Raw genomic sequence first — 17,948 nt, 5'->3', positions numbered from 1 at the left:
TCTTGCAAAGAGAAAGAAAGCCCCTCAAACTATTCCAACCATCAAGGAAAGTACAGGTACCCTGACTCATGATCATAAAAAGATCAATGCGACCTTTAAAGAATTTTATTCTGAACTATATAGATCGCAGGATTGTGAAGATAGGATTAGGAGGATGCAGTCATTTTTAAAAAATTTGACCTTCCCGGGCCTGACTCCGGAACAGGTGTCGGCCCTAAATACCCCTTTAACAGTCCAAGAAATACTTGAGGCAATTAGGCAACTTCAGAGCGGAAAAGCACCGGGCCCGGATGGTTTTCAAGCTGAATTCTATAAAGAATTTACAGGAATATTGGTTGACCCACTTATGGATATGTATAATTTTGCGCATAGTCAGGTCCGTCTCCCGCCCACGCTGAAAGAAGCAAATATTTCTCTTATCCTCAAAAAAGGAAAAGACCCAGAAGATTGTACATCTTACAGACCAATATCCTTACTAAATGTAGACTTTAAAATTCTCTCAAAAATGTTAGCACTAAGACTAGAAAGGGTACTGCCATATATTATAAAGGAGGACCAGACGGGATTTATTAAGGGCCGCAGATCATCCAATAATATCAGAAGGGTCTTGAATATGATCCAAGCCTGTCATCAGGGAAAGATACCAGGAGTTGTAATTTCATTGGATGTGGAAAAGGCATTTGATAGGGTTGAATGGTCATATTTATTTTACACATTGGAAAGGTTTGGCGTTGGACAGGTGTTTACCAAATGGGTTTCAACATTGTATAATGACCCCAAAGCAGCTGTTATTACTAATGGGTTAAGATCGGATGGCTTCAGTGTGGGTAGGGGCTGCCGTCAAGGATGTCCTCTCTCACCATTGTTGTTTACACTGATAATCGAACCATTAGCAGAAGCCATCCGGACTGATCCTAATATAACGGCCCCGAGGATTGGTACAGGTAAACACAAAATTACCCTCTATGCAGATGACGTTCTCTTATTCCTCAGTAATCCTTTAATGTCAGTGCCTCGTCTAATTCAAGTTATTAATACATTTAGTGCATTCTCAGGCTATAAAATTAATTTTTCAAAATCGGAAGCCATGCCAATGGGTGGTCTGGCTATGATACCCCACTTAATGGATGGATCCCCTTTTCCCTTCCGTTGGTCCCTGGAGGGCTTCTTATATTTAGGTATTTTTATCACGCCAGTATTTGATCAGCTGTATAGGGCTAATTTTGTACAATTAATGGAAAGGATAAGGCAGGACCTCCAGCGATGGAGAGACCTTCCGATTTCCTGGCTAGGGAGAATAGCATTAATTAAAATGAATGTTCTGCCCCGTCTCTTATATCCTATGAGAATGCTCCCGCTGATGCTGCCAAGGCTAGCCCTACGTAAATTATATAGCTGGTTGGGCTCCTTTATTTGGAACCATAGACGGCCCCTTATTAAGCTGAAGAAGCTACAGCTTCCACAGGCAAGGGGAGGACTGGACTTCCCAGACTTTAGGAAATATCAGTTAAGCTCCCTACTAAGTTACATAGCTGATTGGGTTTCATCTGATCCACAATCAATTTGGCTGGATATCGAAGCCTCCCAAGTAAAATACCCACTTATTAACCTTTTATTTTCAGATAAGAGGAAAATCATTACAGACCACTGTAAAAATCCCATAATATTAAACACAATTAAGGCCTGGAATATAATGCGGCAAAATGAGGGTAACTCACATAAAACATCCCCCCATGCACCAATAGTAGGCGCATGGGGATTCCAACCGGGGATTACAGATGCCACCTTTAAACTCTGGAGATCCAGGGGCATCTCATGCTTAGGGGACCTATTTAAAGATGGGATCCTGATGTCCTTTGAGCAGCTGCGTCTGAAATTCGGAATACCTAATGGGGATCTCTTTCGATACTTCCAAGTTCGAGATTATATACAGAGGAAGACTACATTAATAGATAGTCTTTATAAATCAGACAGAGAACGTAATGTCTTACGACCAGCGGGGGCATCCTCAGTTAGTACTATATACCATTTGCTACATGATGGAGTCTCAGGAGACATGGATGACCTGCTTAAAACATGGGAGCAGGACTTGGGGCTAGAAATCTCTGAGGATATGTGGAATGACATTTGGGAAAATGCTAGAAGAATTGCTATCTGTAACAGAACTCAGGCTATCCAACTAAAGATACTTCATAGGGCCCATATAGCTCCGGCTCAACTGGCAAAATTTAAGGCAGGAGCATCTCCAATGTGTCCTAAATGCAAAATAGAGGTGGGTACTCTTGTACATTGTCTGTGGACTTGTCAGAAAATCCGCAGATACTGGACTAAAGTGGCAAATACCCTGACAGAAATTTTAGGAACGGAAATTAGGGTGGACCCTGTATCTCTCCTTTTGGGCTTTTCGAACCTCTCATCTCTGGATATGCATGGGAAGAGACTATTTTCTATTCTCTCTTTCTGTGCAAGGAAAAATATTTTGGTGAACTGGGTGGCTGAGGGCCCCCCTGGACTTTCAAATTGGCACAGATTAATTATGGAATATATCCCCCTTGACTTCCTCATAAATATGGTGCACCGAAAAACTGAATTATTTTATAAAATATGGCAGCCCTTTTTGAATTATATAAATGCAGATATTTCGGCTATTCTAACAAGGGCTTTTGTTTAGTGAAGATTTCAGACCGGGCTGCTCCGAGGCCCCTTGGGAGAGGAATCCTGCACGAATACGGGTTTTATTATATTTGATGTTTATACATTCCGAGCATGTAAGAGACTTAGGTATACACTCTGGTTAGTTATAGGTTAGATTAGTAGAAAGTTGAGTTTTTTTTTCTTTCTTTTTTCGTTTCTTTTTTTTGTTTTCTTTGTTAAATTATGACTATTGTATATATGATTTAATTGTACATCAATGTTTGTATTTGAGAGTTTTGTTTATTTTTGTAAATTTGCAAAAATGTTAAATTTCAATAAAAATATCTACAAAAAAAAAGATTAGAGTCAGCTGATTAACTGAACAAAAGAAGTAGATTATGCATCATTGTAATTTTTCAAAGCCAAATGCTAACCTTTATTCAGTGTTAGTTTATGCCTTTTTCTTACTCTTACTGAAAAAGAGATATTGCCTTATAAAGGCCATGCAACCTACATAAACATTCGGCCAAATAACTACTACTCATGTGGATTCTATCTGGTAGTGTAAGAGGCTAAACTAGCCTATCCTGAAACCTAAAAATGGCCATCTCATGGGAATCATAAATCCTGATCTATTTTCTGCTCACTAACCCAGGGCATCAGTCACACTACCCATACTGTAACCCTGATTATTACTAGCTAAGTCAGCAAGAGTTTCAAGATCAAACCTGCTTCTGCAATGGCTTAGCTATTGACTGCCTAAAATCAGCTGAGTCAGTGCTGCTATCTGTTAGCTCAGTGCTGCATTGCACAATGAAATATCTAGTTTTAACAAAGAATTGAAGACAAAAAGAGGGAAAAAAAGCAGCCTCAGTGTGTGTCATTGGTTCTGGTGGCGTCAATGAAAATGATGATCTGCAATAATGCCGATGATTCTTATAACAGGACATTTAAAAACTCAGTAATATTTGAAGAATAATGCCCTGCAGGGATGAAAGCTGACATTTATCTTTCAACAAACATCAGCAGAACAGTTTAACTAGTTATTTCTCTCACTGCTGTTGTTTAGCTTTACTACATGCACATTGGCTTCTGCGTTTGTTCACACAGACTTGTGGTTATAGGGCAGGTGGTGGCTTGTTTGCCAATCACATCCCCACTAGTCAATAAAAGGGCAGACAACACTAATCCTATTTTTCAGCTTTTGGTCCATCACCTTGGAATCTATAGCAACACAAATACACATCTAAATACTGCTTAGATGATTTGCAATAATAATCATTATACTTCAAAAGCAATTAATTGTCTATGAAGTACATCATGAAATGACATGCAAGGTATTATAAAAAATATCCAAGGCTTTTTCCTCATTCTTTCTTATTTATTGAATGAATATATCACCCAGTAGGGTAATGAGGAAGGTTTAAAGCTCGATTCTTCCCCTCTGCTGAGTTATCTTATTTGAACGGTACAAGTGACACCAATGTGTCATTTTTAAGGGAAGGGAGTAGAAGCTCAAAGAACAGAAAGACTGCAAAATCAAGATTCCTATTCCTAATTCAATAACATGGGAAGACAGTAGTAATGTCACTTAACTTGTAAACATGAACCTGGTTCTAATGTACTGGGGATCTGGTTCGAATTTCACCATGGTAGATAATGAAACTTGAATTTTAAAAAATCTGCAAATAAAAGTTAGCTTAATGGCAACTATGTAATCATCATATTAAAACCCATCTGGTTGACCTAATCTCCTTTAGGGAAGGAAATTTGGTCTCCTTACATGGTCTGGTCGTCAAAGCGGGTCACCTAGCTTGTACAAGCTTAAATAAACTTTAACTGTTTGAAGAAGTTGGTGTGTGCAAATTGCATCTCGTGTGCAAAACCTCGGGAAAAGAACCTAACACTTGCAGGCATCCACAATGACTCAGGTGATACTGTTCCATTTATTCTGCAAATGCATGCCCTTTATGAAGGTATACTAAAACATGCTCAATTGTGAATATATTTACACCAATTACTTTGGATGATCTTTTGCAGTTTTATCCCAATTCCCCATGTGCAAAATGTAGTGTGCAGAAGAGGAGGCTTTGGACAACCAGGATAAAATGTCCATAGGATAGCTCCCAATTTCTTCACTACTGATTTTTCAATATTCTTATATAAGCAAAAACAGGAGAGCATATCTGGGTCACAGAATGTGTTCTGGAAAGTGCATTTGTGACAAGGATACATCGCATGGCACCTTATTAAAGATTCTGAAAATTGAAAAAATAATCAGTTAGACACAAGCTTAGTTGACATCTTTGGAAGATGGCATTTGAATTGGGAACTAATGCATCTTAATTACTCCAGAACTAGAAGGCATAAGTTTAGGGTGAGAGGGGAAAAACTTAAGAGGGACCTTAGGGGCAACCTTTTCACACAAAGGGTGATCTGTGCATGGAATGAGCTGCCAGAGGAAGTGTTGGAGGCTGATACAATTACAACATTTATAAGGCATCTGGTTGGGTATATGACTAGAAAGGGTTTAGAGGGATATGGACAAATGGGTCTAGATTAGTTAAGGATATCTGGTCAGCATGGACAAGTTGAAACAAAGGGTCTGTTTCTGTGCTGTACATCTCTATGACTCTATAATTCAGCAGTTCATGTAGATGTGCAACAAGATCTGGGCAATTTAAGCTTGCATAGCTAAATGGGAAGGAACTTACCTATCACTTAAGTGGAATAAAATGACCATCAAGAGAGAATCTATTTTCCCTCGACATTCAATAGCAATATCGATGCTGAAGCATCCACTACCTACATCTTAGAGGTAACTATATACCAAAAACTGAACTAAAGCAGCCACAGAAATACTGGTGCAACTGTAGCAGGTCACAAGCTGGAAACCCTGAAACATATAACTTACTTTCTGACTTTCCAAACTTTGTCCGCAATCAATAAGGCAGACATCTGGAGTATAGCGAAACACCATCCACTTGCCTGAATGAGTACAACTCCAACAACTCACAAGTAGCTTTACATCATTTCAGATAAAATGGCTTGGTTGATTGCAGTCAACATACACCACACACACATACAAGCATTGCTGATGTACTGGTATCATGCAAGATTCCCATTCTTGCAATGAGAGTTCGATTTCCAGGTGGTGCACTGGCTACTTTTGACCTCCAGCCAGGAGCTACTATTTCCTGGCCTGGCACAGCAGACTCGCATAATGGCCTCGGAGTGTGGCATTGTGACCTCGCAGTGTTGGCACACAAGCCTCCTGGCATAGCACATTGCGGTATGGAGCCAGGGCTCAGTGTGGACTGGAAGCTAAGTGCCAGCTTGGTCTGCAGTACTGAGCTGTTTTCTATTATGCTGTACATTTTATTTCTGTATTTTCTTGTAATAAAAGAAGCTGTGCCTAGGTGCTTTTGTATCTAAGTTGGTGTTGTAATTGGCAATATATAAACCTTTCACTATACTTCTGAGTATGTTTGACAAAAAAAGGCAATTCTATTGTATTCTAGATGCACTGCTGCAGGAACTTAAAATCTTTCAACAATACCTTCCAAACCATCTACACCTTAAAAGACTACACCTGAATGCATGGAAACAACACCACCTGAAAATTCCCTCATCTGAAACGACAATTACTATTCCTTCTCTATCACTTAATAAATATTTCCAATTTCCTTCCTAACAACATTGTGGGGTGAACCTACACCACAAGGACTGCAGCAGTTCAAGAAGGCATTCACAAGGGCAATTAAGAGATGGGCAACATATGCTGACTTAGCCAGTGATACCTACATCTCTGGAAGAATGAAAACAGAAATAGGCATAGAAAAGCAAAAGTATAGGTTCAAGATATCTGGCCGGGGAGATCCAAGATGGCGGCGACTCAGCAAGTCTGAGTCTACAGAGCCCTTCCCAAAACCTGGGTAAAGTGGGTTTCCTGTCCCCACCACACTTGCCAAACCACCCAAAAAATTTCTTTAATCTTAATTAGCTGCTGAATATTATATTTAAATAGTCTAATACTGAGTGGATAATGAGTAAATCAAAGGGACCCCGCAGCTCTCAGAAAACAAAGACCCCTCCCCCACCCTCCTCTCCTCTGGCTGCAGCTGATGTAAAAACAGGCCTTATAGAGATGATTGCTAGACTGGAATCGACACTCGTCAATTTCATCGCAGAATCCAGACAGAGATGGAATGCATTCGAAGAAAAGCTGCAGAAACAGAATCAAACCATGGAAGAGCTGCAGGGCCGAGTGGAGGGGGTGGAACTAAAGGCCACGACCTCCGAGGCTGCAGCTCAAACAGCTGCAGAACAGGTGAGAGCTCTGGAGCAGAGAGTCAGGGCCTTTGAAATTTACATCGATGATATTGACAACAGAAATCGGAGAAAGAATATTCGGCTGCTGGGCCTTCAAGAGCAAGAAGGGAAAGAACAGTTAGTAGCATTTCTGGAGCGATGGCTGCCGCAGATTTTAAACCTGGGGGCTGAAACTGACCGGGTAAGGGTGGAGTGGGCCTACCGGGTCGCAGTACGCGGATCTGGCCCAAACCAGCGCCCACGCCCGGTCCTGTTCCGGCTGCAGAGTTATAGGGAGAGGCAGATACTCCTGGATGCCTCCAGAAAGCTTGGAAAGGATCCTAAAGCTATGATTCATGAAGGATCCAAGATTATGTTATTTCAGGACTTCTCCCCGGCTTTGGCACGAAGAAGGAAGGCGTTTGATGAGGTGAAGAAATGTTTAAGGGACTTAGATATTCAATACACCTTACGCTACCCAGCGACGTTATGCTTTACCCACGAAGGATCCGAGTATAATTTTAGATCATCGGAAGAGGCCAAGAAACTTTTAGACTCGGTTAAATAAATCGTAAGAGACAATTTATGTTGGCTTGCCTCTCCCACACTCCGTGGGGAGAAATGGTTACTTTATTCTACTTTACTTTTGCCTCTGGGAGCGGGGTTGTCTTCCTTGCTATGTTATTATACTTAACTGTAATCTGTTGGAGTTGTAATTTTATAGTTATGTGTGTTTGTACATGGCATTGATGCTATTAGATATACTCAGGTATGGGTGGGGTGGGGTGGGGGTGCGGCGCTCACTGTTAACTCTAGCTCGGTATTATATCTAAATCCTATTAAGGAGCGCCCGGGTCGAGGGTGGGACACTGTTTGGGAGAGGATATGGTGGAACGTTGGAAAGGTAGTAAGGCCCCCTGAGAACAAGGGGGAAGATCTCCATTCAAACATGTTTAATTTTTTTTTGTTTGTTCTTATTGTTTGGAAATAGCTTCCTTTTAATCATACTGTTATGAGTGTATTAGAGAACATTTTCTCTTATTTGAAGGATGTAAGCGACTCAACTATACACTCTGGATGATTGTGGATTAGTTGAATTTTGATGATTATATATTTAAGATCTATTTTTATATTAATGTTTGTGCTTGAAAATTCTGCTTATTTTTGTAAATTTGTCAAAATGTTAAATTCCCAATAAAAATATCTATATAAAAAAAAAGATATCTGGCCGGCATAAATACATTAGACCAAAGGGTCTGTTTCTGTGCTGTACATCTCTATGACTCTAAATGGTAAACGTCAATACTGTGTAGTCATCAATAATATCTACTTTACCTAGGGTGTCCAGCAGCTGAGAAGTGTCAATATATTTTCAAAAGGGACATAAGCAGATTGTGTGTTTTTGGGTATGGAAAAAATGTGCATGTGATCATTTTGTAATTAAATCTGCATAAAGTTGGAAAAATATTAGCCAGGTGTTATTGGCATGGCAGAACTGGATCTCAATTTTCTTGGTCTGCACTCAGCTGATTTTAAATTATAACTTTCTACATATTTGATTTTTTAAAATTGGAAGACAGAATGCACAGCTCTGATCCACCAGCCAATCCAGTTACCCTCACAGCTTGTTACACAAGGAATTTTTAACAATATTGGAAATTACCAGATTTGAAATAGGTTTCACCTATAGGCTTGTAGCTTTCTTCTCTAGATTCTAGCAAAATGCATTGTGAAAATATGTTACATGTGGAGGGTAAAAGTCCATCACTAAACAAAACTCCGCTCTCCATTAAATTTTAAATGTTAAGAGATCAATTCACATTTAATTGAGCACTGGAATTTTAAAAATATTTGTTTTATTTGTAATAATTGAATATTTTAAAATGTTGATCTGTGTATTGCAACTAATTATTTAGTACATAGTAAATGGATAAGTTCAGTCTTGAGAATATTCATCTTGCCTAAAGATATAAACAGCAGCAATTGTTAAACGGAACATTTCCATTACTTCTTTGCCTCACTTCAAGATCAGCTACATTCAGCAGAAAAAGCTAAACATCATTGACATTTGGTAATTATGCAAAAAAGAACAAGTGTCTTTTAAAAGTACTGTCTGATGTTGAAGAAGCTATATTAAAATACTGCACATGCTGTATGAAAGAAAAATTTCAACCTTGGTAATACTCTCAAAGTCAAAATCAAGTACTTCATTCAGAACTTGAGCATATTATCTATGCTGACACTGCAGTGCAGCAGACAGAATACTGCACTTTCAGAGATGCCATCTTTCGAACAGAGTGTTAATATGAGTCCATCTGTCTTCTCAGATAAAACTAAAAGCTCTTATGACACAATGAGCAGCAGCATGGGAGCTCTCCTGATACTCTGCTTAGCATTAATACCAACCAACATAAAAACGAAAACAGATGAACAGTCCCTTTGACCATTGTGCAACCTTGCTCTGTACAAGTTGGCTGCACTATCTACTAATAAGAGTCTGCATCAAAAAGCAATTCAGTGTTCCTCATTGACTTTGGGATGGCCTAAAAATGTAAATGGCTAGAATTTCTTTTTATCCAAAAACCGACTTCTTTTAAACTTCTCACAGGAGGAAAATTCATTTATTTGTTAAAAACTGGTCCAAAAGCTGACAATGAACACTAAAGACATTGAACAATATTTGCCATTGTAGTCATTGTTTGGAATTTCAGCAACTAAACAGTCAGTTACTGAAAGCAGCATAACTGCAATTTATATGCATATGCTCTATAATGCAGGCTACTGGAAGTTTCCTGCAGAATACACAGTGTCCCCACACCCAACAATTGTGGCCTCCAACAGGCACATTGTTCCATAACTTGCCAGCTCAACAGTAATAAAAACGCATGCTCAAGCATCTTTTAACAAAAAGATTAATGGCCTTATTACATATTCTGAAATGTCCAAAACTAACACAATGGAGTACAAGATCAAAGAAGCTTTGTTAATTATTAATTATAATACAATGATCTATAATTCCTGAAAGCTAGAAAGAAGCAAACAATTCAAATCTGGAGTCTAATAAGATGGTGGGTTCATGCAAAATATTAGCTACTTCCAAATTTAACAATTTTGAAATAAAAGTTAAAAGTCAGTTGACTTTAGATCTCTCTTGAAGATAATAGTAAATACATAAAAAAGACATCAGAATGGGTTATTTCCCACATCATGACCAAGATTAAAATATAGTTCAAAGAGAAATAATTCAACAAGGAAACTAATCAATGTTTTAAAATTTATATTATTTGCAGAAATCATACATGCCAAATTCATCCATAAAAGAATGCCAGTTACATCCATGCTTCTTTAAGCATTATATCCAGACTTAAATCAACAAGTTGCATACTGTCCTGGTATTGCTATATTCAGGCATGGACTGCCCCGGTATCTGAGGAGCTGAACATTGCATTCAGTGACAAGCGATAAGTCTACAATCTGTTGGGAAACTGGCAAGTGCCAGATTTAATGCTGGTTTACAGCCAGCTAAATCCTTCATAGACAGCAGCAAGTAGCTACAATTGGCCTCAATGGTTCAGGCTGAGAAAGAAGGGGCAGCGAAAATGTTCACTTCTGATCATCATCAACCATCCCTTGTCAGAAAAGTTGGTAAATGTGTGTTGGGTGAGAAGAGCTCATGTTCTGTAATGCCTCCACAATCATAAAACCTGTCAATACGCATTGTCTAGCATCACACAAGTGACACTTGAGAGAAGTAATAGATACTTATAAAATTATCACCCAGCAGAAATGAGATGTTTCACATTCAAGGACCATCTTTTCAGGTTAGCAAAATTACAAGACCTGCTGATTGTCCAAGTATAACATTTGAGTAGATTCCAGGTGAATGAATTTCTTCTGGATCATATCCGATATTTCAAAGCTAGATTAAGCAATTAAAGGATGTAACAATTTTTTACTTGTACAACATTAATTTAAAACCAATTCAACACTAAAGTACAATCAATAATTTGACACTAGAGAACGTACAATTACCAATTCTTTGATGCCCATAGTCTCTATTCTTTATTTATTCATGGAATGAGAGTGTCACTTGCTAGGCCAGCATTTATTGCCCATCCCTGCTTGCCCTTGAAAATACCATGGTCAGTTGCCTTCTTGAACTTCTGCAGTCAATTAGTGCAGGTAAACCCACAACTCTGTTTAGGAGAGTGATGCAGCAACTTGATCTAGCAACACTGAAGGAATTGTGATATATAGTTGAAGCAAAAATTACAGGGAACGTAATTCTTGAGTGTTGTTGGAATTGCACTTATACTGGCAAGTGGGGAGTAGGTTTATAAAATCATGAGGGGCATGGATAGGGTCTTTTTTCTAGGATAGGGAGTCCAAAATAAAATACATAAGTTGAAGGTGAGAGGGGAAAGATTTAAAAAGAGACTTAAGGGGCAACTTATTCAGCAGAAAGTTGTGCGTAAATGGAATGAGCTGCCAGAGGAAGTGATGGAGGCTGGTACAATTACAGCATTTAAAAGGCATCTCAATGGCTAAGTGAATAGGAGGGGTTTAAGAGGGATATGGACCAAATTCTGAAAAATGGGACTAGACTATTTTAGGGTATTTGGTCAGCATTGATGAGTTCAACCAGAGAGTTTGTTTCTGTGCTCTACAACTCCACGACTCTCCTCCATCATATTCCTGACTTGTATCTTGTAGATGATTGCCAAGCTTGGGAGAGTCAGGAGGGGAGATATTCATTGCAGCATTTCAAGTCTCTGACATGCTCTTGTAGCCACTATATTTATATGACTAGTCCAGTTCAACTTCTGGTCAATGACAACATCAGGATGTTGATAGTGGGTATTCAATCATTGTAACCATTGAATGTCAAGGGACAAAAGTTAGATTTGCTCTGCTGGAGATGGTCAATATGACTCAAATGTTACTTGCTACTTGTCAGCAAAAAGTTGCATACTGTCCAGGTATTGCTATATTCGGGCATGGACTGCCCCGGTATCTGAGGAGCTGAACATTGCATTGCCAGCAGCAAACATTCCACTTCTGATCCTGTAATAGAGTCAAAGTCATTGATGAAGCAGGTGAAGATATTTGAGCCTAGAACACTATCCTGAGGTACTCAAAGGACTCTTGTGGTGCAACGGTAATATACATATCTCTGAGCAAGTTCAAGCTGCATCTGCTCCAGAGTTATGTAATAACAATTCTGAACAGGTTAATTTGAAAATATTTGCTCCAAGGAAATCACACTCAACAACCTTCCTTTGTGCCAGGTATGACTCCAATCAGTGGTTTCGCTAGTGATCCTAGATGCCACTAATTGTCAAATACAGTCATACAGCATGGAAACAAGCCCTTCGGTCCAACCAGTCCCTGCCAATCATGTTCCCAAACCAAATTAATCCCACCTGCCTGCTCTTGGCCCATATACCTCAAAAAAGTTGCCCCATACCTTTTTAAAATCTTTCTCCTCTTGATTTAAAAGTATGCCCTCTAGTTTTTAACTCTCCCACCTTAGGGAAAAGACCTTTGCAATTCACCTTACTATGTCCCCTCATGATTTTATAAATTTCTTTATAAGGTTACCCTTCAACCTCCTACACTCCAGTGAAAAAAAGTCCCAGTCTATACAACCCATTTTTAAAACCCAATCCCTCCATTCTCACCAACATCCTAGTAAATCTTTTCTGAACCCTCACCAGTTTAATATCCTTCCTACAACAGATCGACCAGAACTGCACACAGTACTCCAGAAAAGGCCTCACCGACATCCTGTATAACCTCAAAATGACGTCCCAACTCTTATAATCAAAACATATGGGAAATGAGGGCAAGCAAGCTAAACATGTCCTTAACCAGCCTGTCCACCTGTGACACAAATGTCAAAGAATTGTGTGGCCCTGATGTCACTCTCATTTCACCTCTGGATTCGCTTCTAGTCCATATTTGGACTAAATCGAGAGTGTGGTGCAGGAAAAGCACAGGAGGTCAGGCAGCATGTGAGGAGCAGGAGAATCAATAATTCGGGCATAAGCCATTCATCAGTATGAAGGGCTTATGCCTGAAATGTCAATTCTCCTACTACTCTGATGGTGCCTGACCTGCTGTGCTTTTCCAGCACCACACTCTGCACTCTGATCTCCAGCATCTGCAGTCCTCACTTCCTCCATGTCTGGATTAAGACTGTGTTGAGGTCAGGAGCCGAGTATGGAATCCAAACTAAGCATCAGCAGCATGCTATTGCAAAGGAAGTGCTGCTTAACAGTACTGTTGATGACAACTTCCATGACCTGACTGATAATCAGCTGGGGTAGTAATTGGCCAGTTTTGATTTGTCCTACTTTGTGCATACAGGACATGCCTAGACAATTTGTCACATTGTCTGGTAGATGACAGCGTTGTGAAAGTACTGGAACAACTTGGTTAGAAGCACAGCAAGTTCTGAAGCACAAGTCTTCCACAATATTACTAAAATGTTGTCAGGGCCCATAGCCATTCCAGTATCCAGTGATGTCATCCATTTCTCATTATCATGTGTAGTGAAATAAGTTTTCTCAACACTAGCATGAGCGATGCTGGGGACCTCTGGAGAAAGGCAAAATGTATCTTTTACTCAGCACTTCTGGCTGAAGATTATTGCAAATTTTTCAGTGGGGTCTTTTTTTACCAATGATGTGCTGGGGTCCACTATTGAGGATGGGGATACTTGAAGAACTCATCTTCAGTGAGTTGTTTAATTGTCCACCACCATACACAATTCAATATGGCAAGACTGCAGAGCAACAATCAGTTGGTTGTTGAATTACTTAGTTTTATTACTAGCTGCTTATGCCGTCTAGCACAAAAGTAATTCTGTTTTGTGGTTGATACTCTTTTTGTTTAAGGTACGTCTGTGCTAAACAATGCTACAAACGACATTTAAGTCCTCCACCTGGAGTATATTTGTGGCCTTGCCATCCTCAGTATTTTCCCCAATTGCCATGAGACCTCATGAGGTCAAGAGTCAATGTTTAGAACTCCTAGGGCAATTCTCCCCAACTGTATACCATTTGGCTGCCCCCTCTGCTAATGGGACCAGATATTCCAGGGATGGTAAAGATGTTGTTTGAGACATTGTCAAACTTGTGGAGTTGTATCTTACAGTCAATGTCAGGCTTGTTGTTTAACTAATCTGTGAAATAGCTCTCCCAATATTGGAATGTGCTCTCCAATGTCTTTGCAAGGTAAACAGGGCTGTCCTTGCTGTGGTCATCTCCAGTGCCTTAAAACAATGCCAGATAGTTCACCCTGGTACCCTTTAAAAAGGCATCTTAGTGGTTGATATAACAGAATGGTTTGCCAAGCAATTTCAGAGGGCAGTTAAAAGTCAACCACTTTACTATGGATCTGGAGTCACAAGTATGCCAGACAATTTCCTTCCCTAAAAGGACACAGATGAACCAGAAGGGTCTTTATAGCAATCAACAATGATTTCCAAAGTCATCATAAAAATCTAAATTTAAAAATGCTTTAATTTATTCATTTCAAATTCCATCATTCACCGTTCAAAACCGTGCCACCAAAAAATTATCTGGGTCTCAGGATGAAAAGTGTAGCAACAATAAAACTAGTTCTTGGCCTGCCCTAGCATCTTACTTGGAGATATTTATCTGCGCCATACGTTGTAGTCTATATAAAAAGAATGACTGCCATTTAACTCATGCAATGCTTTTCTACACCTTTTTTCACCCAAAGCTGTTCCATATAGTTTGTCCACTCTGTCCACTTTACCAACAACTGAGCATTCTGCTTTATAATCCATAAACTCTGGAATTTACCTATCACTTCTGTCCTACTACATCATTCCACATCCTCAATATTCGTCCATGAACAAAGACTTCACCAGCTTCTTTGGCCACATTCCCTATTCCTCTACCCTTCCAAATTGGATCTAATCCAAAACCTCAGAAAGTCAGCACAAGATTTTGTCCCTGCTACAATTAGCTGGTGCTAATTATTGAAATTTATTTACATTTTTTTAGAGACAGCCCTTTATGTTCAAAGACTTGTAGATGATACCTTTCCTAAGAAATATTCACAAAGACAATGCATGCTGCAGTATAGTAAAAGAGAAATGCATGTATTTGATCATTAAGAGTAAATCTTAGCAACATGGTGCAAAAGTACATACATGAGGCAGTCAGTTGCTTGAAGTCTGAGAATACAGAAGCAAATAAAACTTGACTCATGGCTGGAATTTTCTCAAATGATCTTGGATATTCAAACAGTACATTAATGGTCCAAACATGTGCATGTCAGTTTAGTATGAGAATCAATGTACAATTGTTTTGTGCAATCAATGTACCTCAAATAAATGATATGTCACTGAAAATCCCTAATCTTGGGCCCTTTAGAAGGTGCTTCAGCAGTGACTATTCAGTTATCCCAAAAAATTATTTTTTAATTAATTAGCCCACTTCAATGCGGCAGGCAGCTACAGTGACCTCTGAACAGGTCACCTATATAGGTTGACAGAGTGGTGGTGGGAAAGAGGGAGCATTTACAACAACACTTCCATATAACTCATTATTCCTGTACCATTAAACAGTTAACAGCATCATTTCCACCTAGCTAAGAAAGCAAAAAGATCTCCCCTCTTACCTTCTCCTCCTCTCAACCCCACCTCCCCCAACGAAGTGATGGCAAAAACCGCTGATTTAATGCCAGTCTCCTCTGAAGCTCAGTTCTCATGATATCCCCACGCTTATAAACCTGGCATCACACATATGACAAAAATTGCAGATTCATACGGTGATGGGGGGGTGTGGAGAGGGAGGAGAGAAGGCAGCCCAGTTTACATTTAAAATGAGGGCCAACCATCTGTGAATGCTAACGTTTCATTCTAAAATGAATGAAAAAAAATCGGCCACACCTGGATAATTACAACATCTGGCCAGTTCATGTTAAAATTTTATTTCCTCCGGGTGGGCTGGGCGAATCGCTGCTTGCTGGGATGTACGTTGGCGTTTACCAACTGCCTACCCCACCCGACAGCCGCAGCTCAATGCAGAGGGAAGGGTTGCCCTCTCTCCTCCATTTTCTACCGGTTACTCCTGTCTGATGGAGATGGTGATACAGGAGGAAGCGCCGCTTCAGAGCCAGAGGACCATCTTCCCACCGTCCTGTGGGGATGGATGTGTCAGTGACTGGGAACCTCACTGTGTCGTATTTTTTAAAAAAAAATTTGCTCCAATTTCCCATTAAATCGAATGATCGCGAATAAAAAAAAATCCCCGGCAGCATCCTTCACCCCACCCTATATATATATTATATATTGTTGTTTTCCTCACCAGGACATCATGGCAGATCTCCCTCAGCTCAACCTCCACCTTCTCCCGGTACTCCTTCACCATATGCAGCTTCTTCTCGCTGCCGCCGCCCTCGCCGGTTTTCTGCTCGATGCTGGAGATGACCCTCCAGGCCGAGCGGCGGGCGCCCACCACGTTCTTGTAGGCGACCGACAGCAGGTTCCTCTCCTCGTTTGACAGCTCCTCGCCCCACTGGGTGACCGCCTTCATCGCGGCCGCCATGTCCTCATAGCGCTCCGCTTGCTCCGAAAGCTTGGCTTTCTGCACCAGCTCGTTCTTATCCATGGCCGGAGCTGCTTTAGGCGGGTAACGTTTGTGAGAGAAAAATCCCACCCCCTCCCCCCTCACGGTGTAATTCTCTCTCTTTTCTTTCCCTCGGCGGGGCGGACGGTCGGAGCTGCTCTCCGTCTGCCGCTCCCTCTCCCTCACGCTCGGCTCCTCAGAAACCAAATGGCGGTTGAAGGCTCTCTCCCAGCGAGAGAGGGGGGGGGGGTGGTCTGCACTTGCGCAGCGTACACCCCACCGGGCATGACGTCATTGAGACCGCCCCCTCCCCCCTAAAAGATACTGCAGGAGAGACCAGAGTCTGCCCACCCCACCCACTCTACTGGGGAGAGGGGGCAAGGGAGACCTGACAAAGCTCCCAGACCCACCCTCCTAAAGATGCTACAGGATAGACCAGAGTCTGACACTTCTTTTCTTCTCTTTTTCCCCCCCCCCCAATTCAACCCCCACCCTTCTAAAGATGCTGCAGGATAGACCAGAATCTCAATGACACACACCCCACCCACTTAAAGATGCTGCAGGAGAGACCATTCTCACTCACTCCCCACACACACACCAACCCCACCCACCTAGAGATGCTGCAGGAGAGACCAGACAAATTATTCTCTTTCCCCTCCCCTCCCCTCCACCCAAAGATGCTGAAGACCACCCCACGCACTCTACACGCAGACAGACCCCCATACACCCAAAGATGCTACAGGAGGGACGAGACTGAACCCCCTCACCCACCTAAAGATGCTGCAGGAAAGGAGGCCAGACTGTCACTAACCTTCCCCTTCTACCCCCTCCCATTCAACACAGACTACCCACCTCACAAACACCACCCCCCAAATCCCCCTCACCTAAAAATGTTGCAAGAGAGACCAGACTCTAACACCTCACCCCACTCCATCCACACCGACTGACCAACTTTTCTCTTCTTCCCCCCACCTCCCCCAAAAAAGATACTGCACGAGATTCTCACTAGCTGACCGTGGCACTCCACCCAGTTACACTGACTGACCGACCAACCCCTCCCCACTCCATCCACAGTCACACTGACCAACTACTGCCCACTCCACCCACACTGAACAGACTGACTGACCTCCCTGCTCCAACCAGAGTCAGACTAACTGAACGACCAACGTTAGTCCGATTCCCAAGTCGACTATACCCCCTTCCACTCCACTGGAGTCAGACTGACAGACACCCCCAACCCCACCCAGAGTTAGACTGACCGATTTCCCCCATAGCTCAGGCTACTCACCTTGAGTCAGATTAACTGACCTCCAACTCCTACTAGCTGAGCTATATTAACTACTTCTTTCCTACCATCTGAGTGAGACTGACTGACTTACTAATCAGTTGAAAATGTGT

The 17,948-nt window shown here is 41.2% G+C and overlaps 1 protein-coding gene across 1 annotated transcript in view; it reads right to left on the bottom strand.

Moving 5' to 3' along the window:
* The window catches only part of LOC132830162 (14-3-3 protein beta/alpha-1-like), a 35,355-nt gene extending 18,548 nt beyond the window's left edge, over window positions 1–16,807 (bottom strand). Inside the window, exon 1 of the mRNA XM_060847697.1 lies at window positions 16,290–16,807. Within this exon, the coding sequence (XP_060703680.1) occupies window positions 16,290–16,592 (303 nt within the window). The 5' untranslated portion in view covers window positions 16,593–16,807. The remainder of the gene's footprint in view (window positions 1–16,289) is intronic.
* Window positions 16,808–17,948: the final 1,141 nt, after the last annotated feature.

This window comes from Hemiscyllium ocellatum, chromosome 30 (genome assembly GCF_020745735.1).
Source record: "Hemiscyllium ocellatum isolate sHemOce1 chromosome 30, sHemOce1.pat.X.cur, whole genome shotgun sequence".
NCBI lineage: Eukaryota > Metazoa > Chordata > Chondrichthyes > Orectolobiformes > Hemiscylliidae > Hemiscyllium > Hemiscyllium ocellatum.
Note: the sequence above shows the minus strand (reverse complement) of the source record. Positions and strands in the feature narration are given on the sequence as shown.